This window comes from Cuculus canorus, chromosome 17 (genome assembly GCF_017976375.1).
Source record: "Cuculus canorus isolate bCucCan1 chromosome 17, bCucCan1.pri, whole genome shotgun sequence".
Taxonomy (NCBI): Eukaryota; Metazoa; Chordata; class Aves; order Cuculiformes; family Cuculidae; genus Cuculus; species Cuculus canorus.
The window spans coordinates 6,838,878-6,864,812 of NC_071417.1; the positions used below are offsets into that span (position 1 = coordinate 6,838,878).

The 25,935-nt window shown below is 47.4% G+C and overlaps 2 protein-coding genes across 4 annotated transcripts in view; both read left to right on the top strand.

Annotated features, from left to right (window-relative positions):
- The window catches only part of BCR (BCR activator of RhoGEF and GTPase), a 92,458-nt gene extending 76,152 nt beyond the window's left edge, over positions 1-16,306 (top strand). For both annotated transcript variants that reach the window (XM_009571323.2, XM_054082143.1), the window contains exons 17-23: positions 4,120-4,179; positions 4,323-4,432; positions 5,246-5,385; positions 6,654-6,788; positions 7,330-7,435; positions 8,404-8,566; positions 9,301-16,306. In XM_009571323.2, the coding sequence (XP_009569618.1) occupies positions 4,120-4,179; positions 4,323-4,432; positions 5,246-5,385; positions 6,654-6,788; positions 7,330-7,435; positions 8,404-8,566; positions 9,301-9,390 (804 nt within the window). In that variant the 3' untranslated portion in view covers positions 9,391-16,306. The remainder of the gene's footprint in view (positions 1-4,119; positions 4,180-4,322; positions 4,433-5,245; positions 5,386-6,653; positions 6,789-7,329; positions 7,436-8,403; positions 8,567-9,300) is intronic.
- A 1,745-nt stretch (positions 16,307-18,051) lies between these two features.
- SPECC1L (sperm antigen with calponin homology and coiled-coil domains 1 like) overlaps positions 18,052-25,935 on the top strand; it is a 55,924-nt gene continuing 48,040 nt past the window's right edge. Inside the window, exon 1 of one of the 2 annotated variants that reach the window (XM_054082276.1) lies at positions 18,052-18,142. The gene's annotated coding sequence lies outside the window, so the exon portion shown is untranslated. Of the gene's footprint in view, positions 18,143-23,212; positions 23,229-25,935 lie in introns of those variants that run through there. The other variant, XM_054082277.1, reaches the window with a different exon arrangement.

The following is a 25,935-nucleotide window of genomic DNA, read 5'->3' on the forward strand; positions in this document are numbered from 1 at the left end:
TGTTGATGCTGTCAGGGTCTTTACTGCTTTTAGAATTCTTTGCCTTCAGGATTTTCCCCAGTGCTTTTACAGTCAATGGTGTTTACTTTAGAGTTGCTGATGTATCCAGAGCTTTCTGGTTGTTGTTGTTGGGTTGTCATTATTCAGCGGAGGTCTCCTCTTGTGTAAAGGCAAGAGCTGTGAAGTTGGACAAGGTTTTGTTTTTCGTAAATTTCCATTAGTTAACAACTCTGGAAATATCAGGAGTCGAGTCTGCATCTTCCTGCTGCTGAAACCAGGGAGATACCGGTGCTGGCTAAATCACCGTGTATTGTTCAGCCGTGTGTTATTGTAACTCTGCAGCTTCCCCCTGCTGGGATTTCTGACTCACCAGGCCGTCGGAGCTGCAGCATAAGGACAATGCAGCAAGGAGACAGGACTGTTTGGCTGTGCCATGTTTGTTAGATTGTTCTGTTACATAATGGTGCTGGAGGAAGGAAGACTGGAAATTGGTCTGTGTGGTCAGAGGCTTCCAGGAATGGGCAGCAATCTTAATCGCTCCCATTGCTCATATTTTCTTTTCCTATGGAATATTTGATGTACCTGTTTTTATAGCCACATGCAAGAGATTTGTTGCTTGCCATCCTGCAAGTTTTATCCCTGAGATATAAAGCCATGAGGTCTGAATATGGGAGAATCTCCTATAAATGTACAGTGAAGTCCTTGCCAGACCTTCTGGGAATGGCAGCATTTAGCCAGCATGGTCGGGGGCTTCTGTTACATCTCAGGCATGAGAAATAGAAGGAGAGAGGATGCTCCTGGATGCAGAGTGACACCAAAATCACTGGGGGGCCCTGGGGAGGAAGGAATGGGCATCTTCTCACAAGAGGAACCACGAGGCTCAGTTCAGTCATAGGGATCAGTTCCTCTTGTTTTGAACTCTATTTTTTTTCTCCCTGTTGTTACCATGCAGTCCATCTCCGGCACTTGGGAGCCCCTTTGCTTTTTGAACATTGCAGTTCATGTGGTAGGCGCATCCACAGGTTGTGAGTGTAGCAGCCTTTTGTTTTGCCCTGAGACTACATCTAAGCAGGCACATATGTCAGCAAAACTGGCCTCTGCCTTGGGAACAGCCCGCACAAGTGAACCAACGCTTCACTTTGTGATCCCACTCCTTCAGTCGGTGCCTCCTGGAAATGCTGGTTCCTTTGTTATTTTCTTTTCTGCATGATCAGCTCAGGCAAACCATTTCCTTCTGCCTCACAGCAGTGCTGGAAAACCAGAGAGGATGTGACCCTAGATCAGTCATTCTGTGGTAGCAGCGCAGCACCATGCCTCTGTTGCCATGCAAAATGATCACTCTTATCTGCTTAATTATCTGGGCCGTCTCATGGCAGCGCACATGGCTATTTCAGACATCTGGACTGTTTTCCATGTAAAACAGGCTGTCACATGCTGTACCTCCCAAGTGTCAACTCAGGAAACCTTTTACATGCTTGAGCTGATTTAAACCATTTGCTCATGCAGAACAGCATCCCAAGATTGCAAACAGGGTGGAAGTGGAGAAGGTGACAGGTCGTGTCTAAGGGTGATGGTGGGAAAGATTAATGTGTCGGTGGGGAGCTCTGAGAGGAATGGGGTTATGGCTGCACCGGGAGTTTGCAGCAGCAGGGAGATTCTGACAACGCGTGTGTCACATCGGCTACAATTAAAAATTGATGAAGTGTAAAGTTGCCAGGGAGATTTAATAAAGGGAGGAAGTAATGGGACTAAATAGCGCAGAGCACAGTAACCTGAAGGGCACTTCAGCCCTTGCTCCCAGGCATTCCATTTCTACTGATGCTGCTTTGGTTTTGCCTTTTTCTGTGTGTTTTCTCTTCTCTGGGAGAAAAGTCATCAACCTCAGTGACGGTTTCCTATGGGAGCGCACAGGCTCCCTCCTTCTCAGTGCCTGGATCACATTTGCTATGGATCAGCATCCTCAGCTCAGCTTTTCTCCCAGTTCCTCCAACTCTGTGTTCTGCGCACACAGCCTCTGCTGAGCTGCTGTGCTCTGTCTGTCTCTCTCAATTTGATGCTGAGCTGCTGTGCTCTGTCTGTCTGTCTCAGCTCGGTGCTGAGCTGCTGTGCTCTGTCTGTCTCTCTCAATTTGATGCTGAGCTGCTGTGCTCTGTCTGTCTGTCTCTGTTCGGTGCTGAGCTGCTGTGCTCTGTCTGTCTGTCTTGCCTCCGCGCTGGAGGGTGGGCTGGGGCTGGGTCTATCAGCAGGCCGGTGTTGGCAGCTCAGTGTGGTGACTGTTGAAGTAGCTGGAGATGAAGCTTTCAGGAATACTGAGCATGATTGCTCTTCATAGGAAACCAGACACTTCAGAAATGGTTTCCTCTTGATTCTGGGAAAGAATGCAGTTGTTGAAAGAAACCAAACTTCCAGTACGGAAACTGAGGGAAGAACAGCCCAGGTTCTGGCCAGCAGGCAGGGACCTTGGCCAGCCACACAGGCAGGGCGGATCTGTTCCGCTGGAGTTATAAGCAAGCCTTCCTGGTGAGCATTCTGGTAGAGGGCTTTGCTGGAGCACTGAAGCGAAGCTCTGCTGCCCAGTGGCTTCCTGGCCTCCTGTACTGTTCCAAAATGTGGGAGCTACTGGTTGCTGACTATTCCCTACAAGGAGTCTTCAGGAATTTCTGCCAGAGTAGCACTTACAGGAACTGGTCCAATTCGACGGGGAGGCACGTGTGTGCCAGCAGCATCCCGCTGTGGGCTTACGTCCGTAACAGAGTGCGCAGAGACAAGGTTGGCCTGACTCGCCTGTCTGTTGCTTCTTGGGGTCTCTGCAGCGTGAGCAGACAGGGAGACATTTTTCTCTCTGCTGATTGTCTTCTCTGGGGAGTGGGGAAGGGCGGAGGGAACTTGTCTCTGTGGCTGTCAGTGGTGTTGGGGTTGGTCATTGATGATTTGAAAGAGCATGAGCATGATCACACCTGGGATCTCCCAGCATGTCCTGCAGCTGCCAGGGTCTCCACATTCTCCACTGCCTGTGAGAGCGCCCTGCAGCTGCTTGGGGGGCTGCAGAAGGGGGCAGCGGTGCTGCAGAAGCAGCTCTTCTTACTGAGGGTCTTTTTGCTGAGGACAGCAAACTCTAAATGCAGTCTGTGTCTGTGTTGACAGGAGGCACCCGAGCCTGCTTGCTCTGTCAGGGTCTGATTGCCAAGGTCCCCATGTAGACAAGTCTTTCCTCGCTTTTGCCGGTGTAGCATGAGCCGTGTCCCTCCTTAAGCATTCAGATGCCTTTGGCCTCGTGCAGGCGGTACAGGGATTGCTGGGGGATGTGTGGATGCCTCGGTCGGCTGCTCCCTGCCTCGCGAGAATCCACCCGAAGGCAAGCAAGCAAAGCTCTTCTTGCCTCTGTCCTCAGGCTGGCATGAAAAGGAACAGGCAGGTTGTAGAACAACTTCCCTTGATTTCTGGGACGATTTTCTTCATTTCTCCTCTGTCAGATCCTGGCAGAGGTTGGGTTTGTTTGTGGTTACTCATTTCTGTGTGGATCACTTCAGATTTCTCTTCCTTGATCTCCCTGTTAGGGTCATCATGTCTTTTGAATTCAGTGCAACACGGGCCTTCTTGGGAGCTATCAGCAGCATAGCCAAGAGCTGTGAAGTTTTCCAGCCTGGCTTTTTATTTCCGTGCAGTCATTTCACACTCATCCAGCCTCACCTATCTCTAGAAAACTGCAGAGGGAGACAGTTCCCTCTTTTCTACATCAGAGATACTTCAGAAACCTCTCCTCCCCTTTTCTGGCTCCTGCCCTGTGGCATAGGACAAGCTCCGCTGTTACCACGGCTGCTGAGCTGCAGCAGTGAGTGCAGTCCAGCTCCTTGTGACAGCGGAGGGACTGGCTTTCAAACACTGGTTTTGTGTGCATTGTAGAGCAGACACGTGTTGCTGGATTTGCTCATCAGCCCGGCTTAGAGAATTGCATAATATCCGAGCATCCCATTGCCTGGAATCTGGGAAACCTCGGAATAGTGTTTCCTGTAAAGAGGTGATGTGCTGAAAGTGCTAGGGCTCTGCTCCCTCACAAAAGCCTTTCAGGCACGCTGATTTCTCAGTTCCTAGCTCATGAGTAACTTCCATGTTTTCCAGCTGGACCCGCAGGCGCTGCAGGACAAGGACTGGCAGCGCACAGTCATCTCGATGAACGGAGTAAGTATAGCAAACAGAGGTCAGAACTGCTTCTGTGCCTCTCATGGGCTTTATTGCTTTGCTCTTCACTGCAGCATAGGAAAAAAAAAAACAAACCCAAAAAAGAAGCTGTTTGAGAAGTAACGTCTGGTTTCTTTATTCAGGTTGAAGTGAAGCTTTCGGTGAAGTTCACCAGTCGGGAGTTCAGCCTGAAAAGGATGCCGTCCCGGAAGCAGACGGGAGTTTTTGGGGTCAAGATCGCCATTGTCACCAAGTGAGCTGATGGGGCACATTTCTCCCTATGGTTTTCAGAAAGCCAAGTGCCCGGAGAGTTTTGCCTTCACCCCGGGAAGGGGTTTGTCAGGCTTCTTCGCTGGGTCGTGGTGTCGGTGGCTGCGCCTGCTGACAGGAGATGCTGCACATTCTATGAGCTTGATTTTTGCAGGGGGAACCAGCGTACACACAGGCTTTGAAAATCAGGGTGTTCGCTTACAGCGAGTCACTCTCCGAGTCCTGGAAATGGCCCTTGCCCCTTTGCACTGGTGTTAGCTGACCTGGTCACAAATTTCCAGAGCCATGGATAAGTGATTTTTCCTTTCCATAATCAGAAATGTTCAAGTTCCTCAGATCCTGTTGTATTATTCTAACCCCTGATCTTTTGTCATGAATCCTTTGCCAGAAGAATCCTATTTGTTCTGTTACAAAATTTGGGAAGTGTGGCATTTCCTCCCTAAGGAACGGCATTAATGTGAAAGCAAATGTGTTGCCGGGTGTCCAAGGACTGTTTGGGAATCCTACGATTCCTGGCACCGAGCTGCAGCCTCCTGGGGCAGCAGGACTCAGCCAGAGCACAAGTGCTCAGGGCAGCTGCAGAACAGCTGCAGCCAGGCTAGGGTGCTCGGAAAACCCTCTCCAGTGTTAAAAGGGGTTCCTTAGTTCGGTTTGACTGCCCCTCAGTGTTTCTCCCACCTCCTTTTCCAGAAGGGGTTTGCACAGGAAATCGTGGGATGGTTTTAGCCAGCCTGGCTGGGGTAATGAGGATTGAGGGCCCAGGCTGCACTGAACTCTGCTGCCTGTCTTTCTGTAGGAGAGAGAGATCGAAGGTGCCTTACATAGTGCGTCAGTGCGTGGAGGAGATAGAGCGGCGTGGAATGGAGGAGGTGGGCATCTACCGTGTCTCTGGGGTTGCAACCGATATCCAGGCTCTGAAAGCTGCCTTTGATGTCAGTAAGTAATTGTGCCTGATGGTTTCCTTTCTCTGTGAGAATCTGCGGGAGTTCCCTGTGTAGTGGTTGTGCTGTTTTTAATCTCACGTTCCCCAAGAAGCATAAGAGGTAGAGGTTCTCGCGCAAGGAGAATAATTTTAACCCTGGTCATGTTCTTTGTTGGTATTCGTCAGCTACAGATGTAACCCAGGACACACAGTGGGATGGGTCCTTGTACCACAGACTGCATTTATTGTTTCCCCAGCAGACACCTCCCTTAGGGGAGGCGGCAGCAGTCAGGAGCTGCAATTTCCTCACTGTTGTGAGGTCTCCAGATTAACAGGAGCCCTTGAAATTGAGGATGTTTTGTGAAAGGCAGGCAGCAAAAATAAATCATCTAAGGTTGACTAGGAAAGTGTTCACGGGACTGAAGTTGGGTGGTCAGGGCTCTCGAGTTCCCTTCTTAACTCTCTGTGTGGACTGAAGTATGCAAACTGTAAAATTAGATCATTTTGACCAACCTTGGTAAAGCTTTCGCTCAAGCCATGCTCGGGCTCTCTTTGATGCAAGCAGTCAGGAGGCCTTTGCCAGGAGGCAGCACTCACCCTGCACTTTTTGTTCACTTATTTTGTGAAATTTCTTCCTCTTTGTACTTTCTTTTCAATCCCCCCTAAGCTGCAAAACATATTCATTTAGGCCTCCTCACTGGTGTAAGTCAGAGTATTTCACAGTTTGAAAACCACCTTTTTTCATTTATATTAAAGCTGTTTTAGACTAAGCTTTGTGAAACAAGTGCTGGCCCTGCTACTTAGTCTGGTGGTTCTGGGGAAAGGGGGTGGCTTTGTTGTTCTTAATAGCATCAGAACTGAAAGGTGAGCGCTGAACTACCTGTGCACTTCAGCTGCGTTCTGGGGGCAGTTTTAACAGCTTCAGGCTCTTCCTCTAAGATGTTAGAGGCAGGGAAATGGAATAATGATTGTTGTCACCAACAGAAGTGGAAATGCATATAAATACAGTCAGGCAGGGCTTGTTCTGATCTGGCTGAGGTTGCTGGCACAGCTTCACTGGCCCTGGGTGGTGCGAGGCTCCCTCTGCTTCATTGAATGCCCTAAGTTTGCAAGCGCTTTCCGTTGTCAGAAGGCAGAGTTCCTTCAATCCAGAGAAATGCAAACAGGAGACCTTTTGGCTGTTTGGGCAAAAACAAAGGATAAACCAAGAGACCCAAAGCAAGAGAGAGTGAATGGCAGGCCAGCAGCTTCTTTACCCTGCCTCCCCACCTCCCTCTTTCAGACAACAAAGACGTGTCAGTGATGATGAGTGAGATGGATGTCAACGCCATTGCTGGCACCTTGAAGCTGTACTTCCGCGAGCTGCCTGAGCCCCTCTTCACGGATGAGCTGTACCCCAACTTTGCCGAGGGCATTGGTAGGTAGTAGCAGAAGTAACTTGTAACCAGGTCTGTGTTAAAGACCCTGTTCGGCCGGACGCTACTCCTAAAGAAATATGACCCCACATTTATCAGGTTGGACCCAAGCCTGGAACAAGCTGCTAGGGAGGTGAAATGAAGCTCAGAAATGAGCGCTGCAATGACATCTTCCCATGAGCTTGATTATGGGCAGCTGCCATGCCTTTTTGTAAATCAGAGATGTCCAGGTTTGTGAGAGAGGTTACGAATAGCACAAGAGCCTGCTTGTTGTGGCTGTGCTTGCAGTTTGCCCCATTCCCCTCCTCTTCTTGGCCGGGCAGGGGATAGACCTTGTATCTCTGCATGGCAATCCAGAAGCACTTCAACTGCTTGAGAGAAAAGGATTCTGTACGTGTTTATGAAATAAAGGAAGGAGATCTGTGGGGCAGCGATGGAATCATGGGCCATTCAGGACCATCCACGTCTGTTGGTTTGGAGAATTCTGCAGTCAAATTCCTGTTCACTGCCCGTGGTGATGTTTTGTTGTTTTCTGTCTCGTAGCACTTTCAGATCCCGTTGCAAAGGAAAGCTGCATGTTGAATCTATTATTATCGCTTCCAGAACCCAACCTTGTGACATTCCTTTTCCTCTTGGACCATTTAAAAAGGTAATATGTGGATCCTTCAGACACGCATCTCCTGTGTTTTGGCAAGAGGAGCCTTTTCCTTGAGCTCCTGCCGAATCACACAAATGAAGAAGCGTTTGCTGTGAATGCACATCGGACAGCAATTGTCTCGTACCCACTAAATCCTGAATTCCATTCCCACTCATACTGAAAGAATTGAAGACTGGAGGAAAGGAGTAACCAGAAGTCTTAGGGCTTCTCTAGTGCAGATGCAGATTCCTGCTGCCGTGTTGCTGCAAAACGGCACCTGCATCTGAGTACAAGGATCGGGAAAGGGTTTAATGGAAATTGTGAAGTGTTGGCTGTGTTGAAGGACCTGAGAGCCCTGGCTCAAAAAGTGTCTGCAATCTAACAGTTTAAATATGTTTAGAGATCCCAGCTCTGCCCCTCTGCTGGCTGGAGCTGTCAGTTCTGTGCGTGGCCTTGTCCTGCTGGTTTGTGTGGCTGTGAACATGGATGCAGCTGTGAAAAAGTGTTCTGCTCTGTTAACGGACCGAGCTTGGTTCCCAAGGCTTTCACTGCAGAGATGGAAGATAATCTTGCAGCTGAGATTCTGGGTTAAAATCCAGGAACTCTGGGTTTTACCTCTGTTGCTGCTGCAGGCTTTTCTGCCCATGGGTCATTTTTTTAACCTGAGTCTCTGTTTCGGATTTATGAAACTGGGATGAACATCATGCATGTGTTCCTGTCCAGCTGGTACGCAGCAATCCCTTTCCCAAGGTAAAGCCATGTCCATCGAGTGCCTGGAGACTGGGCTTGTGTCAAGCATTGTTGTGCCAGATCCAGGGATTGCTTCTGTAGGGAGTTCCTGTAGGCATGTATGGAGAGAGTGCTTGATTGAATGCATCTAAAAGGTTTTAAAAAGAAATAAATATCATGTCTTACTTAATGGACACATCCAAACTCAGAGATTTATAGAGATCTGCCTTGTTTCTTGTTTCTTCTCCCAGGGTTGCTGAGAGGGAAAGCGTTAACAAGATGTCCCTGCATAATCTTGCAACCGTCTTTGGGCCAACGCTGCTCCGGCCTTCAGAGAAGGACAGTAAAATCCCTGCCAACCCAACGCAACCCATCACCATGACTGACAGTTGGTCGCTGGAAGTCATGTCCCAGGTAAAACCCTAAACATGCTCTTCAGTCTCGGGAAGGCGGTGTGTGGGAAACGGCAGCGCTGTGGCACGGCCCGGGTCAGCCTCTGCACTCTCACAGCAGGGGCTCTGAGGAGCAAACAGCTCTCGCCAGACTCAGACATTTTAGACTGACTGCAGAGCTGTCACTTTAGGCAAGCCAGTTTGTGTCTGTACTGGTACAGCTTTGCAAAAGAAATGTCAGTATGCATGCGATCCCGTGTCTCGTTTGTGCACAGTACGGGTCTGGACGGCTGTCTCAATGCCGCACGGCAAGCCTGGGGAAAAAAGGAACATCGGTGTTTTTCCACAAAGCTGCTCAGCGCTTGAACCACCCTCACTGATGTGCAATGGAATTCTTTACTAAATTCATATTCCTTTGGCTGCTGCTGCCTTTGAAAGGCGCCGCAGAGGGTTCAAGCTGGCTGCTCAGGCTGTTTTCTGCCTCCTTGATTGGCGAAATCAAGTAATGGCAAATCGTAGATGGGATTTTTCAGCGCGGTGGAACACCAACACTGTGTTTATCCCCTGGAAGCTGAGAAGTGTTTCTGAAGCACTGCAGTATTTAACACTCCTGCTATTACATGCTGTATTAAACCAAATCCCTGACTGCAGGAGGCTCCTGTGGAGAGAGCTGCAGGCCTGTCTGCCAGCTCTCAAACAGCACAGACAAGGAAGAGTTAACAGAACTTCACTGGTACCTCTTCTGTCTCTCTCCAGGTTCAAGTCCTCCTGTACTTCCTGCAGCTGGAGACAATCCCCACCCCAGACAGCAAGAGGCAAAGCATCCTCTTTTCCACAGAGGTGTAGGTGCCTGCGAGACCAACAGGACACACAGAACTGCTCTTGGCATAAACCCACCACGCCTGAGGAAGGAGACCAGTGTTTTTGGGACATTGCTGGCCTGTTCCCACCCTGGGGAACCACAGCTCTCGGTGCCCCTGCTGGGTTACCCAGGGACCAGCTGGAGAGAAGGGAGAGCCCCAGGACTGAACTGGAGAAGAACTGCGCAGGGTCTCCGCTTGGAGGAACAATGGACACTTGAACTGTGCATCCCCGAGTGTGGCTCTTTTTCTTGTTGAGAATGTGACAGAAGGTATTCCTCCATTTTATGGATTTAATTTATCGTTAAGGAACTTCAGGCTTTCTACTGGACCACTGGATAGGATCCCCGTTTGGGTGAGGGGATTAAAGGAGCAATCACAACTGTGTCTTTAATAACTGCTGTTTTTAACGTACTGTTCTAGGCCACAATAATAGCGTTGCTTTGCAAGAGGAGAGGAGAAGGAAGGGTCTGGATCTGAGATTCCCTCCTTGGAAGTTCAAGTCTTGATTTAAATCGGGTTCTAAAGAAAGGGAACAGTTTTGCATACAGCTGGAACTGCTGGTTTGTGTGGAGTTCGGGTTTTTTTGTCTCCCACACCCCTTCCCTTGCAGGTGCTTGTCCAGCTGTAGGGAAGGAGGTGCCCTGCTCTTGCTCATGTCGCACCTTGGATGGGTTTTGGGTTCAGGGAACCAAGGCCAGTGAAGTTAAACCATGAAACATGGAGAAAATTCCAGAGAGGCTGGGAGTATAAGAGTCAGTGATTCCATTTGTGATCCTGTGGTTGGTTTGTGTATGAAAGCGGAGACAAAATGATCCAGGCAGGGTTGCTGGATTCCTTAGACCCCACCAGACTTAACAAAAATTAAATGGGAAAGCTGTTAATTCCCACCACTCCAAAGAAAAGATGTTATCACCGCAGAAAGAACAGAAGCATTTGTGGGCAAAAAAAGATATCCAGTGGCTGTGGGTTTGGCTGGCCGCTTCCTCCAACCTCTCACCAGAACAGCTTTGTTTTGAGGCTTGTTTGGAGGCTTTGTACGTGGCTCCTAGGAGAGTCTTTTTCCGACGGATACACACAGTTTGATAAAGTGTGTCGGAATGTCTTTCACAGACAGCCTAACAAGCAGCACTCGCTGTGTGCTCTGCAGAAATTCCAGCCCTATTCCAGATCGGAACAGGGAGGAAACTTCTATGGAACCACAGGCAGTGCAGAAGCTCTGGCCAAACCATGGCTTTGTGCTTCCCTGCCCAAATAAGTTAACGCCGCACGGGCAGCATCCTCGCGTTGCTGGTGTCTGGAGCAGAGCACTCTGGCCGTGAAGCAGCCATGCCAAACAGCTCAGGGCAGCAGGAGCCATTGCACTGCAGCCCCTTGGCTTCCTACCCGCTAACAGAGCATCCCTTAGTGGCATCCATCCATCCTCATCCTGGCCAGGAGGAAAGCACAGCCCAAAGACAAGGGAAGGAATCGGCATGGGAAGGGGAGGGAGGGAAAGGCCTTGAAAGATTGTAGAGTTAGGTTGTCAACATCGTTTAGGGGGAAATATGACAAAGAAAATAAACTATTGTGCTGAATTTCACTTTTTCCAAAGGGTGATCTGCAGCCTCTCAATTGAAACAAACAAACAAAAAAAAGTCTTTCAAACAAATGAAAGAAAAAAATTAAAGGGAAATTATTTTGTATTCACTGTAATTGACTGCGGCAGAACATCAGAAATTACTGTACTGTGAAGGTGCAAATTCAAACAGGAACCAATATGAATTTCAATTTTGTGAGTATATCGATATTCTGCATGCGTTGTAAGGATTCTTATAGGAATTTACTATTGCTTAGTGTCCCTCCTTCCGTAGGTCTGGGAGCAAACTCTTTGTAATGTAACGTACGACTAGAAATCCCTGCTCTCTTGTATGTATTTCCACTACATTCCAACTCCCGAACCTGGGAAACAACGAGTGTTCCTAGTAGGAGGTGCTTTTGGGGGAGGGAGGGGATGGAGGTGAGGCAGCCTGGAGGCTTCAGATTTTCTTTTGTTTTGGTTTTTTTTTTAGTTTCTTGCTTTTTTGAAGGTAGAAATTAGTCACACTCCTGAAAAACAGGGCCTGAAGAGCCGTCCTGCAGAGCAGCTGAGTGAAGGGCGCTCTGGTCCTGTTGTGTGGTGCTGGCTCTCATTTCCGTGGCAGTTCTGTAGCAGTTCTTCACTGCACCGACCACGGCTCAGAAAGGGAAAACACCCCAGGGGGGTGACGGGCTCTGCCTGCAGGGTTCGGAACCGCGGCTGCTCTTTGCAGCGTTGAAACTGGAAGCAATACCACAATGACTGTGCCAATGCACTTCTGCCCAATTTGTGTATTTTTATTTATATAGGAAGTTAGTGTTAATATCAAATGACTCGTCTATCGTTTGTAACCACGAAAAAGGCCTTTGCTTTGGTTACTGTGCCAGGTTGTTGCTTTTAGTATCTGGTGACAATGCTCAGTTCTAGTGTCACGTTATCTAACATGCAGGCATGTGGATCAGGGAAAGAAAAGTTAATTTAAGTTAACCCATTAATTGTTTCTGTTAAGTATGAATATGTTTTCCCCAAAGCTGGTAATTTTGGGCTGGAAAAGATAGCACATCTTATTGCTGCTGCTGAAATCGTGGACTGGTTTGAAATATGAGAATTGATTTCTTGCATTTCTTTTGATTTTGCAATTAAGTTTTGTCAAGTAGTCTTATGTTTTCAGAAATTAAGTGTTACCAAAAGGTTTTTCCCAGGGGTCTTGGTTGGGTTTGTTTAGTTTTGGGGTTTTTTACTTTGTTATTTTTTAATAAGCCTTATCATACTGAAAGAAGAGCCTTGCAAAATCTGGCTGTGGAGGAGGCTTCTGATTTCTGCTCACAGTCGGGTCACAACACCCGGCTCTCCCATTTCCTACATGAAAAGGTACAGTGAGACAACCTAAGAGCAAACTGGCAAAACTTTACCTTGGGAGTTCATGCTCTTTCGGTGTCCAGCGGATCGGAGAGACCTCTCTGAGACCGCAGCTTCCAGGAAGGGGAATCCAAAGTACTAACCCTGTCACCTAAAGAGATGCAGGGGATTTGGGTGGTCCGTGTGTCTCCAGTTGGGGAGGGGAATGTGCATCAGCTCATTGGCATTCAGAAACTACTTTTCTCATGTTTTTTTCTAACTCGGAATAGGTTTTTAAGTAGAATTTTAAGAAGTAAAGCAAACTATGAAATAAGTTTCCAGAGGTGGACAAGAAATAACTGTTACTGGATCAGTTTTGGCTTTGTGTTTGTGTGCTTTGTCCGAAACCAAATTGAGACACATCTATTACCTGCTGGTGGTGTTCTTGCACAGTGAACAAGCCGGGGCAGTAGCTAAGTTGTTTCAGGCTGTATCTGAACGCTGCTATTCCCCAGTATATTGGGTAAGGGCAAACCCAGCACCGGTGGCTGCCGAGCCCACTGCTGTCTCCACCGACCCTCACTGCTCACGCCAATCGCCACGCACCCTGTGAAGCAAAACTGCGGCTTTCTTGTTGGCCACAAGGTGGTGGAACCACAGTGTGTTCATGGGAGGTGCAGTATTGTTACAGTTTATTAATTTTACCTGTTTTAAAATCTGTTTTATGGTTGGTTGTTAGTTTTCTATGAGTTTATTTAAAACAATGTACTGTTCTTTAAAGCATACATGGATCTCCGAATCTGTCTGTCACCCCTGTCACACTGGAAGGCATCACAACGTGTTCACTTATCTCAATACGCCTTTCTTTCAAGCATGTATAAAATGTACAATGACCAACGTGGCTTTTAAAAATGTTTAAAATCTGATGGGAAAAAACCCCCAACCCTCTCTGATTCCTCCCCAGTCAATCCTTTTCTTTCAATGCTTTGGCCATCTGCTGGGGTAATGTTATCACATGTGGCATTTGTTATGGATAGCTTAGTAAGAAATGGGAAATGTCTTAAGAAAAAATTCTCCCTATTCTCTTTTTACTTGAATTCAAGAAGATGGGGACCTGCAATAACAAGGACCAATACATTCATGCTAGATTTAAGGGATCTGCTTCTGTTCCTTGATGAAGAAAAGTCTGAAAGGGCGATTCCTAAGTGGATACAATCAAATTCATCGCATTTTTTGATGCAGTTAGTAAGTCACCTGTTTATTTCCTCTTACATTTGTTGTCCAGGTATGTTTTTCTTTCTAAACTCTCTTAACATTGTTGTAGTTCCATTATCGGAAAATGATTCCGATGCCATTCACCTCCTTTAGCCTAAGGTAGGTGCAGCAGGGATGCTGGAGCTGTAGACGGGCATTAGCAATTCTCTGTTCTGTACTGGATGAAAAGTGTTGCCATGCATTCTAGGTTATTTCTCAATGAACAGAATTAAATACATGCATTGTCCTTCAAACAAAAAGAAGCAATAAAGGAAGCACTTAAAGTTCATGATGATTCCTTAACAAGGTTTTAGGGAAGAAAAGCAACACAAATGGAAGAGAGGAGCATGAATAGGGATCGCTTGGGTCACATGGTCCAGAATGATAAAGAAGTCTTCATTTCACATTCTAGAAGGTGGCTTCTGCCCTAGCTCACATAAGCAAAGACTGGCTGGCCAGTAAGTGAACACTCGTATAGCAACCCGAGGAATCTGGCTACTGTTGCCTCTCAGTTCTGATGTCCTGCCATGCCTCTTTCTTGCCACTCAAAATTCACAGCTAAGAAAGCAAAGCTGAGCCCTTGCTCACTGTGTCTTTCCCCCACTGAGCCAATAGATGGGGAGGAACAATAGAGTCGGGGATTACTGTAGGTGAAACACCACTGCAAGCAAGAAAAAGCCAACAGAACCACAAATTTCAATATTGTTTAAGATGAAAGTTGTGTATCTGGGCTGTGAGGATGAGATGGTTGGAACTGCAAGATCAAAGCAAACTGGAGTACATGCGCTGTCTTGATTCTCCTTCTTCTGTGACCATACCACTCAATTTAGGCCTTCCACGTCAAGCAAATCCATAAATGCCATTGCCAAGAATTAGAACATTATGAAATGACCTAGTTTGCCTCCCCTGTGGGTTCTCTGATGTGTTGCCATCCCCTAGTGGAGCTGCAGGAGAGCACTGTGAAAACAGGCAGGGGAACCATCTGACTATTTTCCATGCCATTTATTTCCTACTGTCATGTTTCACCTTGCAGTGAGACAGACCCCTCTTTTGCCAACAGAAACCACGGAGAGCTGTAGGAACTCCCACAGTGGGAGGTTCCATTTGGAGCAGCGCTGTCCCTGGAGCCAGCTAAAATAATTCCGGTCTCCTGGTGCAGAAAGGACCGGGTATGGCTAAAGCTCTGGGCTCACATAGGCCTGAGAGTCAAATAAGGTGCTGCTATTGACATGTTTGGGAATTGATATGATTAGAGTCCCCAGCCACAGCAGAAGCATCTGCTCTATTGCTTGGTCTCAACTGCAGTCACATTCAGATCTTCCCATCAAAAATGGTTCATCAATGGAGAAAGCTTTTGTAATTTTCCACTAGAGCTTTTGTTCAGCTGTTGTGGCCTCATTCCCTGAGGACCCAGGCCATTCCACAGAGGAAGGAACCGCTGCTCTAATCTGCAGAGCGGTTTGTATGACAAGGCCATATGAAATCCCCGTGGCTGCATGCAAGGCTGAGCTCGTGCACCCAACAGCTTCTCTCCTGCAAGAAAAACGGAGCTGCTTGCTGCAGGTGACACAGAGCACACTCACAGCGGCCACAGCCTGTGCTGCTCAGGGGTTCGCAGCTCCCCTGGGGTGCTATGAGGCAGTTATGGGACGAGACTCGGCCAGATGCTTCTACTGTGCCTAACTGGATCATAGATGCCAATCTACACCAAGTAGCTCAAATTTCTGCCATTTGAGTCTGATTTTGGGAGAAACTTGGACTACCCTAACTCTAGGAATTATAGAAATAGCTGAAGACTGAGCCATATCTAAAAACTATTTCAAATCCAGCAGTGGCACAGTGGAAGCTGCCATGGCAGAAGGATATTTCTTCACAACAGCCCCTTCTGATCCTTCTCTGCTGCTTCTCCCACCCCAAGGGAAATCTTGGCTTGGATTTCAGTTACGTACAAAAACTTGCGGAAGCCACTTAGTAATGGTGATGTACTTGGATAAATCTTACCTACACAGGGACCGATGTTTCAAGAGCTGGGATAGCAGGACTAACCAAGCAAAACAGGGTAAGGCATTGTGTCAGATGACTGAGAAGCATGACAATGAAACAGCGAATTTAAGTGTGATCTCACAGCAGGACACTGCAAAATGCTGTCCTTTCTGTGTCTGTCCAGCGAAATGAATATAATGAAGCCTTCTCTTGCCTACGCAAGTTGTGTAGCTTGTTCTTATCTCTAGTATTACAAGTGTTTATAATCTGTGAAGAATTCCAGGGAAAGGAGTTAAGACTATTTATTTAAATATAAATACAATTAAATTATATAATTACTGCTAAATTATCAGGCGTAGAAGACAAACAACTTGTTATTGTTTGGATAATTCTGGGTTTCAGCAGTTAATACTGTTGGTGTTGTTCTAACACTACAATGTTAGGGAGTCAGGTTCTGACATTTCATACTGCTGCTGCTCATGCTTCAGTATCTCCTAGTGCTCTTTTTGGAAAAGAAATCCGAATCCTAATAGTTCAGTACTGAAAGGTGTCAAAACTGTACTGGTAGAGATACCTCAGTTCGGGCCCAAAGAGAGGGGGAAAAGGAAAGGGAAAAAAAGAGGGGAGGGAATTGTCATTCTGAGTATTTTTTTTTTAATTTTCTGAGAAAGGTGGGAAGAAAAAGGGATCCAAAACTGTATTTGAGGGGAAAAAAGCCTAAGGCATTTGTAGCCTTTCTTTGTACACACTGTTAAATAAAATCTCCTGTATCTATGTTCATCAGGTTCTTTTGGTCTTATTTAACTGAAAACTGGGTCGATGTTAAATCGAACGTAGGGGTTGCACTGTTTGCTCGAGGAATGGAATTTAGTACTGGCACTTCAAAACAAGCGCTACTTTCATGTTTTACAAGGTAAAAGCTAGATCACAACATCTGGAGGTTTTGTACAGGGTAGTTCCTGAGTGGAACAACTCTGACATACGACATGCAAGGCAGGGAAGTGGTGGAGCAAACCAGTCCATATTCCGATCTGTATTCATCTGTTTGTAGCAGCACCGCTTCAAAAGATAGTCAGCCTCAAACTTCAGAGCCTTTAGACTGGTGTGCAGAGCCTTTCAGCTGTCATTACACATTGGCTTAGAAATCAGCTCTGACCTCTACTTCTTCAAACAGTGCATGAAATTAGGGGGTCTTATAGGAATTAGCATGCAAACTGCATTACTTAAATTCTTACAGTGTTTTATTCAAACTGAACATTATTTAAATTATTGAAGTACATTTATGTTTTAATAGTCCAAATTTTATATAACCCTCTGTAATAAGAAGCTGCCTGCTTGAGAGCGAGCTCTCTAGCCCATTTTCACTCAGTGTAAATCACAAAGATGACTTCTCTGGAAGTATCCAAAGTAGAAGAAAATGTAGCTGATGCGGTGTTTAAAACTACACTGAAATGAGATGCAGGTCAAGAGAAAACAAAGATCATGGTTACACCTGAACTGGGGAAAGAAGGAGGAATTCAATGACCATTATCAATACCTCCTACCAATGGTGCATCTGTACTTAAAACCCAAGTTTTCAGACAGCTTCAGTATGGAATTCTGCAAAACGGGTCTCACTCAAATAGAAAGCTCCTACCAGGAGCTGTGCACTCACGGCTCTGCTCCTACTGCACCGAGCTCCGCAGAGACCACCAGGCTGGCATTTCTCTGCCACTCGTCCCATCCGCTCTCCCCCACCTGAAGGCCCCGGCTCGAGGTTACTCGCTGAGCACTCTCCTGTGCAAGTTCAGCCAGCACACGTGTACGGTGCACCCTGTAATGAAAAAGCACAGGAGTGTCCAACAGCCACGGTTGGCTCCTCGCAAAGTGCTGCACAGTGCACGTCTCTTTCCCTCCTCCCCGAGGCCTCCGTGCGCACCCCTGCGGCAGCAGCCGCCCTGGCGCCCTGCAGGATGCACCTGCGCCCAGCGAGTGCTCTGCAGGGTATTGTCCGCTCGTTGTCAGAAGCCTCCAGCGATAAATTAACAGCAGCGCTGGAATTAACATTGTATGGAGAGGCAGAGGCACGGGCTGCGGCGAGTCCCTCCGCCCGGCTCCTCTGCACCTCAGAACCCACTCAGTGCAGGGTTCCCCACAGAGTTAACCCGTCCAACCGCCGCCACTCAGTGCGGCGCGCGACTGCGCATGCGCCGACCGGGCCCGCGCGCGGCCCCCTCACAGCGCGTGCGCGGAGCGAAAGCACCGCCCACGGGGGCGGGGCGAGGGAGGTGCGCGATGAGTCGGATGAGTCGTCCGCGCTGTCTGCGCCCCCTCCTTACTGCGCATGCGCAGAGCTGAGGCACCGCCCGCGAAGGGCGGGGTTAAGGGAGGCAACCCAACCCCCCCCCCCCCGCGCGCGCCTGCGCGCGCGCCGAGCGTTTGCACTCTTCGCGAGGGGCGGGGTGGAAGGGTTTCCCGCCTCCCCTCTCCCCTGCGCATGCGCAGTGCGGAGGCACCGCCCGCGGGGGGCGGGGCGGAGGCGGTGCGCGCGGCGGGGTCGGTGCTGCCCGCGACCCCCCGCGGCCCCCCGGGCCCCCCGCCCCGCCGGCAGCGAGCCGCCTGCCCGGTAAGCAAGCAGCGCCCACCCCCCGCCACCACGGAGCTCCGCGGCCTCTCGGGATCCCCTCATTCCCCTCAGAATCCTCGCCCCCCCCCCCCCCCCCCAAGATCCCCGTGTCCCCTCAGGGACCCCCGCATTCCCCTTAGGATCCCAATCCCCCCCTTAAGGATCCCCACATTCTCTCAGGGATTCCCGCATTCCCCTCAGAGTTCCCGCGTTCCCCCAGGGATCCCCACATTCTCTCAGGGATTCCCGCATTCCTCAGGGATCCCCGCATAGCCCCCGGGGATCCCTGCATTCCCCTCAGGATTTCCATATTCCCCTCATGGATCCCCGGGCCCCGCTCAGGGGTCTCCACGTCCCACCAGGGTTCCCCGCATCTCCCTCAAGATCCCCGCGCCCTCTCCCCCTTCAAGATCTCCACATTTTCCCCGGGACCCTCGCACCCCACCAGGGATCCCCGCATCCCCCCAGGGTTTCCCATGTCCGTCCCCCCTCAGGATCCTCGCATGCCCCCAGGATTCCCGCGTCCCCCCCGAGCCCCTCAGCCCCGGCCTCTGTCTCCGCCAGCCGCCGCACTGACCCCCGCCCTGCTCCCCGTCACCCGTGTTGTGAGGAAATGGAGGGTTCATGGGTCGCGGCAAGCGCAGGTTTCATCCCACAGCATCGGTTGGCATGGCTCTGAGGAGAGGAGTGGTGACAGTGCGTGTGGAGCTTCTGAGGAGCAAGGTGGAATGCCCGCGCTTGGGCACCCCTCTAGGTTTTGGTGTGGTGGGAAGACCTTCATCTGGAGTGAAACTGTGGCACAGGTTGCCCAGAGAGGTGGTGGATGCTCTTTGGAGCTTTCAACATAGGAGAGACACGGATCTATTGGAGCGGGTCCAGAGGAGGCCACAAAAATGATCAATGGGCTGGAACATCTCCCCTGTGAAGAGAGTCTTGAAGAGTTGGGATTGTTGAGCTCAGAGAAGAGAAGGCTCCGAGGAGACCTTATTGCACACTTTCAGTACTAAAAGGAGGCTGAAAAAAAAGATGGAGGAAAACCTATTAGCAGGGCCTGTAGCGACAGGGCAAGGGGTAATGGTTTTAAACTAAGGGAGGAGGGGTTTAGACTGGATATTAGGAAGACATTTTTTATGCTGGAAGTGGTGAGGCCTTGGCACAGGTTGCCCAGAAAGGTGGTGGATGCTCCATCCCTGGAAACATTCAAGGCCTGATTGGATGAGGATTTGAGCAACATGATCTGGTTGAAGATGCCTCTGTTTACTACAAGGGGTTTGGACTGTATGACTTTCATGGTCCCTTCCAACCTAAAACATTCAATGATTCTATGGCCTTTGTCTGGAGTCTGGTCTCATGCTTGTCTGGAGTGCTGTTTTTCTGCTCTCTTGTAGCTGAAAGACCCCACTAGTTCCAGTTTTGTTCCTGCTGTCTGCCTTCCTGTGCCTCACAGCATTCCTTCTTGCCAGCCTTAAATGACCTGGTAGTGCCAAGGATGGAGGAGGGCAGGTTCCTACAGCTGGGCCACAATCTGAAAGCTGCCAGCCTGATCTAGGAGTCCTCTATACTCTGTGTCCTCAGAGAGAAACAACACAGTGCTGATGCTCAGCAAACTGCACGCTTCACTCCACAACAGCATCTCGCTGTGATAGCGTGAAGCATCTGTTTGTGCTAGGAACTGGGAAACAGAGCTCTTTTGTAGCAGAAGATCTGTCTTGTAAGGGGTGAAAAGCGTTCCAAGAGCCATAGGTTGGGTTGAAGGACATCGTCTGTGTAAGCTCTACTTGCCCCAAAAGCAAATATAAACCTTCTGTTGCCACTTCCTGTTTAGTTAATGGTATGGACTTTGGCTGCTGAAGTGTTGGCAAACTGGAGCCAGTGGCTGCTTTTAACGCTGTAGATCATAATAGAGTTCAACAGATGCTCAAAGTAGTTTCTCCCCGCCTGCCCCCTTCAGCTTAGTGGGTTGTTGTTAGTAGCGAACAAAAATGAAAAGAGCAGGAGATTGTGAGCAGTTTTAGATGAAAATTGAGATGCTGAGCTGGCAGTAGTCTCTTGTAATAGTGCCACTTAATTTTCAGTTAATAGCAAAGTCGGATTCTAGGTGGGTAGAGGTGTGGAATAAGAGAAAAGAAAACTTGATTTTTCAAGTGGTTTTGTATATATGAAGACGCATCTATTTTTCTTTCTTTATTGAATATGTGACTGTAGGGAGCAAAGCACCTCAAATCTTTTTGACTTATTCTGCTATTTCTGTCAGATACAGTGCTGTCTAGACAACTGCTGGAGTCCACAGTTCCCAGTTCTTTTATCTGCTTGAGTCAAAGAGCTGTTTGTTGGCATGAGTTTTGGTGTGATTATTGATAAAGATCTGCGTTCTCCCTTTAGTAGAATAAAGGGCTGTTTTATTACAGTTGGGGGATGGTGGAACATCACAGTGGGCCAGCAACTGTACAGGGATTTCCTGTTCTTATTGACTGTCCTTTTTATTGTGTTTGCACCTTAACAACTCTCCGGTGTTTTCCCTTTCCATCCCTGTTCTAAGGCAGTGTCATCTCTGTGGCCTTCCAAATGCGTCTGCTGCATCGGGTTTGAGGATAGGCTTGAGCAAAAGATTCCCTTAATGGAGAGTACGTCCGTAGTAGCAAATCAAAGAAAATCTGGGTATTTGACTGAGGTCTTGCTTGTGATTGCTCGCGCTAGTAAGGTGTCAGCACGGTTGCTAGTCTGGCTTAGCTAGGCCACCAAATGTTTCCCTGAGCCATGCCTGGGCATCGTTCAAAGGTGGCAAATGCCAGGACTTCTCCAGACAGACATAGGACATGGCCACCCTTTCTGGACAGGAAGAGGGGAAGGTGATTTTGGCTGTACGGTCACAAATCGGGCATCGCAGGTTTGCCTTGAGGCTGGAGAACCATCTCTGGCTTGGTTTGTGACTATGTGAGGTGTAGCCAATGCGTTTAGAACTGTCTAAGTGCCTGCTGGAATAGCAATTTCCATGCTGCAAATATGTCATTGTTCAGAGTAGATGAGGTGAGGTACAGTTAACGTTTCAGCTATGAATAAATACATGCTTACAAGTAACATGATGAAGTGGAATACGTTTGTGCCGGTTTTACATTACTATTGGTATGAAAGAGGTGAATATAGTCTTAGAAGGTAGAGGCATGCACTAGGAACTGAAGAGATCTTTCACTAACATACTTCAGAAGTTCTTTTTTTCTTGCCTTGATCTTGTGACATGGGAGCCTGCCTTGCCAACCAGTATCCAGTTCTAGTAGTGTGTAATGCTATTATTGTGGCTGGATCTCTGTTGCGTAGTGAGAAAAACAGCATAAGAAATGTTATGCTTGTACTTCCTGGCTTCAAAAATCGCCCCATTTGATCTTATTTTTAGTCTTTATACTGAAAAAAAGAGAAAAAAGGGGTGTTAGAAGCTGAGTTATGTACTTAATTGTAGCCTTATGTGCCTTGTCACAAGGAACATATTGCATGTTTCATTTGAGCTTATTCCAAGTGAAATGATTGGAGAAGCCACCGTTTGGAGCACTTAATACAGCCCACAAGTAATCATAGGATGCTGTCTTTTAACATGTAAATAGTTAATCATTAGAATTTTCACACACGCATGCATGATTTTCTTTGGGATAGAGGACTTTAAGTAAAGGCACTACAACGTCTGATCCTTGTCTTTGTAAGTGAATGTCTCAGGATACCTTAATTTTGCAATGAACTGACACTGTTGCAAATAAGAGGCAGAACCAGTAGCTTCCCAAAATGCCGAAAACAGTAATACAAGAATAAAACAGGAAGTTGGGTAAAAGGAGACTTTTTAAAGGGGATCAATCAATGCAGGAAAACCATGATTTGGAACTAGTAATTTGTTATGTATTAAGGGGTTGTAAAGCCATTTAAGCAAAATTTCAAGAGAGAAAACTGAATTTTTCTTACTTCAAGACTTGGTTTGCCATTTATGAAGGATAAGCCTTGCATGATCCTCAGTTAATCTTATTTTCCAGGGCTGTGTGCCAGAATGAAGCCAAGCAAATGGTTGCCTGCAACCAACTGGGATATATTCAGCTTTATTAAGGAAAATAAACCAAGCATCTCGCATCTAGTATTGAAAGAGCATTAAAAAAGAATAAAGGTAGTATTGAAGTGCTCGTTGATGTATTTGATGACATCAGCCTGAAAGTATTGGTGGTTTTTTGATGCTAAAAACGTTTCCTTGACTTTGGTTGTTTAGCCAGTATGGGCTACGTTTTCTGCCCAGGTACACGCAGTGAATCATGATTTCCTGCGGGGTATACGTTTGGGAGGGGAGGTGGAAAGCTTGACCAGGAGGCTGGCATTCCTAGCACTCTCTGAAACTTAGTGTTCTTAATACATTTCTGTATGTGTTCTTAATTAAAAGCACACAGTGGTTTTGGCAGATGGAGTTGCCTTGAAACTTCGGCTACGGAATTTCCTTGCTCTATGAGGGCTGGTGCTGGAGAGGCTCCTTCAGTGTATTTCACTGCTGATTGCTAAATTGTTGGCAGTCGTCATGTTTAACAGGTCTTAGATGACATGGACGAGTTCATAAAAGCAGTCTATTAGAGCTTGACTTTCCTTTTTGGCCATAGGATTCTTTTAACTTTTTTACTTTTTACTGAGTTGCCAAGTTTTACTGAACTTAAAGTTTCTTTTATTCAGTGACCCTCAGATTTGATAGTGGGAATGCATTTAAAATAGCATCTGTGCAATGAAAAATCTTTCTTTGCAAACAACAGTGTTTCTGATTTGCTTTTCCCCAATAAGTAACCAGCATTGTAAATAGGTAATGGCAAATATTTCCTTCAAGTCCCTGCAGGAAAACGAGCTGTTTTGAAGGAAAAGGAAAAAAAAAATATTCTTTATAGGCATGATTCCTGCCACTAATCTCACTGAGTAGCTCTGCTCACTTGAAGTTCTAGTTTTGCTTTTATTTTTTCTATGACAAAGATCTTTCCTCACAGTGACAGAATTGTGCAAAGCTGCTGTCTCAAAGCCATAGAGGAAGATGGGCAGACGTAGGAATCCTGATTTAATAGTGAAGGATCCTTGTTTCATAGTAAGTAATATCCTTTACTTCCTGACAAGTTTTCTAAAAACATTTCTGATATGGGCCTGTGGAAACTAAATAGTATCTAGCTACAGAAGAAAGTTCCATTAGGTCTATAACTCATGGACATTAGTGTTATAAGTAAAGGATATTTGGAAGAAAAATAACTGTAAAGACTTTAGTGTAGCCTTTTTTAGTAGAAAGGCTACATTTTTCTGTAGGGAATGGTAAAACTATTCTGAGGCCTTTGGCCAAACATCAAAGGCTTGCCACGAAACCCGGAGGCGTAGGAGCTTCTCAAGGAATAGCATTAAGAGTGTTTCATGATGGAAGGTGCTGAAGCGTTAGGCACTTGGCATTCCATGGTGACATCAGCACATCAGCAGTCACATCGGGTAGGGATGCCGTACTGGTCCTGGGCTTTTAGTGCTTTCCCAGCCTCTGTCCCATATGGAGTCCTGGTTGCTCCAACAACCGAGCTGTCCAAGGCAACTGGGGCTCCATAAACTGGTTAGTGATTCACCTTTTCCTGGAAGGGTTGGAATGGATGTGTGGAAGAGAAACGGTATCTTGTTCTTTTTTGCTTGGAGAGGGAAAAACATGTAGTGGCTACAGATGGGAGTCTCTCCATCCTGTCCCAAGGACTTTCCTCCCGTATTACTCAAACACCTGTCCCTGGGCTTCCACACTGGCGCAGGTAACTGCTCCTCCCTTAGGGATGCCAAAGTATTTAGGAAAGATTTGCGTGCTGTTTTGTCTCTTCTCTGTCTGCCAAGCCTGGAGATTTTAAAGCTGAGTAATGAGTGCTGCCAGCAGGTCTTGGAGTTGAAGGAAGATGTGGGTTGGAGTGCAGAACTTGAACCAGCAGCCAGACAATCGTCAGCCCCGATGCGGTGGTCTGGGCCCTGTTTTGTCTTGGGCTGATTGCGTAGGAATAACATAGTTCATTTGTTGCTTCATCTGTGGCCTCATCGGCCTCATCATGCAATTCTCCAGGACAGTGTGGCTTGGAAAGTAGTGGAGGGTGAGTGGCAGTAAGAGTTCTGTTTAAGTCAGGGCTGTTGCTGAGTATCCAGGAGCCTGAGACTGAATTAAAGCAAATTTGTGGCTACACCATCTCTGAAAGAAAGGATGAGCCTTCCTTGTTCCCCATTCACAGCCCCACTGCTTCCTTTGCATGGTATCTAGCAATTAGAAGTTGAGTCAGATCATGACTGATCTGACTGGAAGACCAGCCTATTAGAAAATGAGCTATGATCTCCAGAATTGAAAGAAGGGAGAGGACTGAAGAAGAGGTGGGACTGCATCTTTTGGTGGCAGGGTACAATTAAATTATTTTCATGTAGCTTAAGCAATCGCCAGCAGACACTTCCCTCCCCCAGCTTTAGCAAGGCTGGCTTGTGAATGGGCCATTCCCATCCAGGCTGTTCTCTTGGTCCAGCTGAGACCAGGAGGGTCCTTCTGCGGTTGGGAATCCCAGAGCTGTAAGCACCCTGGGGCTGGGAAGGTCCTCGGAGTTGTATCTCCATATGCTTCACCTGTTCTCTGGTTTTTTTTGGTGTAATGCCTTCAGGAATGTTGCCGGACCAGGTCAGTGGTGAGGTGGACATAGTGAGCACCCAGTCACCTCCCAGTTCAGAAATCCAGGCAGCAGAGAGTCCTCGAGTTGGGAATTAGTCAACAGCTGGTACAAACAGATTTGCCATCGTAGCCATGCCAGCAACAGCATTTGGGGTTTTGCATGAACTGACGATCTGATGAAGTGTTTGGATGAACATTGGAGCTGGTTGAAGTCACACACTTATCTTACGGGTTCTACCTGTGACACAGTTTTGCTGGAGCCTCTGGCCTCGCTCCTGGAATAGTACACTGCACGTCTTTTCTCTGTCCTCTTTTTCTGACAAGGGCTAGGTTGCTGCCTGCCTTTCTTCTCTTTGTGAACTCCAAGCTACAGAAGCCTTTGGTGCAGTTGTTGATATGAGAGTTCAGCTGACAACATTTTGAATGGACAGAAGGGAAAAGGCCAGCCCTGGTCACCATGTCTGGCCAGCACTTCTGGGAACAGCTGTGCTAGAGACAAAGCAATCGCAGTGAAGGGAAGGGTACTCAAGCCCACTTAGAATATCTTTGAATCAGCTCTAAGATGGAAATCTGTAAGGTGTTGATTTACCTAGTCTTTTGTTCTGGTTTGCAAAACTGTGATTAAAAAAAAAAAAAAGGCTTCTGAGGGTGCAGTCAGTGTAGAAGTTAGTGCTGAGACTGCAATGCTCCCTTTCCTTGTGGAACAGATTCCCATGCTAGGAAGCATCAGTTGGATTTGGTTGCTGAACAGTTGTTCTTTCTTTCTTTCCTCAGCAATGGTTGTTGAAAGTAGGAGCATGAAAACAAGACTACATCATTTAATTTTGTAATGAAAAAACTTTTAAAGCACAGTTCGTAAGTTTAGGAGTTCTGCAAGTGTTCCTGTCACTTGTCTGGAATGTTAAGCATTGCAACGGTTACACATTGCTCACAGCAGTTACAGCTCTGGAGTTTTCTCCAAAGAAGGAGTCGATGAATTTAGGTGTATAACAGTAAATCCTTGCCAGAGTTCTGGTCTTTCCTCCCTTTTGTTTAAAAAAAGAAGTAGCAGTAGCAACTGTGACTTGAAAACAGTGGATGGATAATATAACTTAAATGTAGAATTCCTGTTTTTGTGATTCCACAACTTGTAATG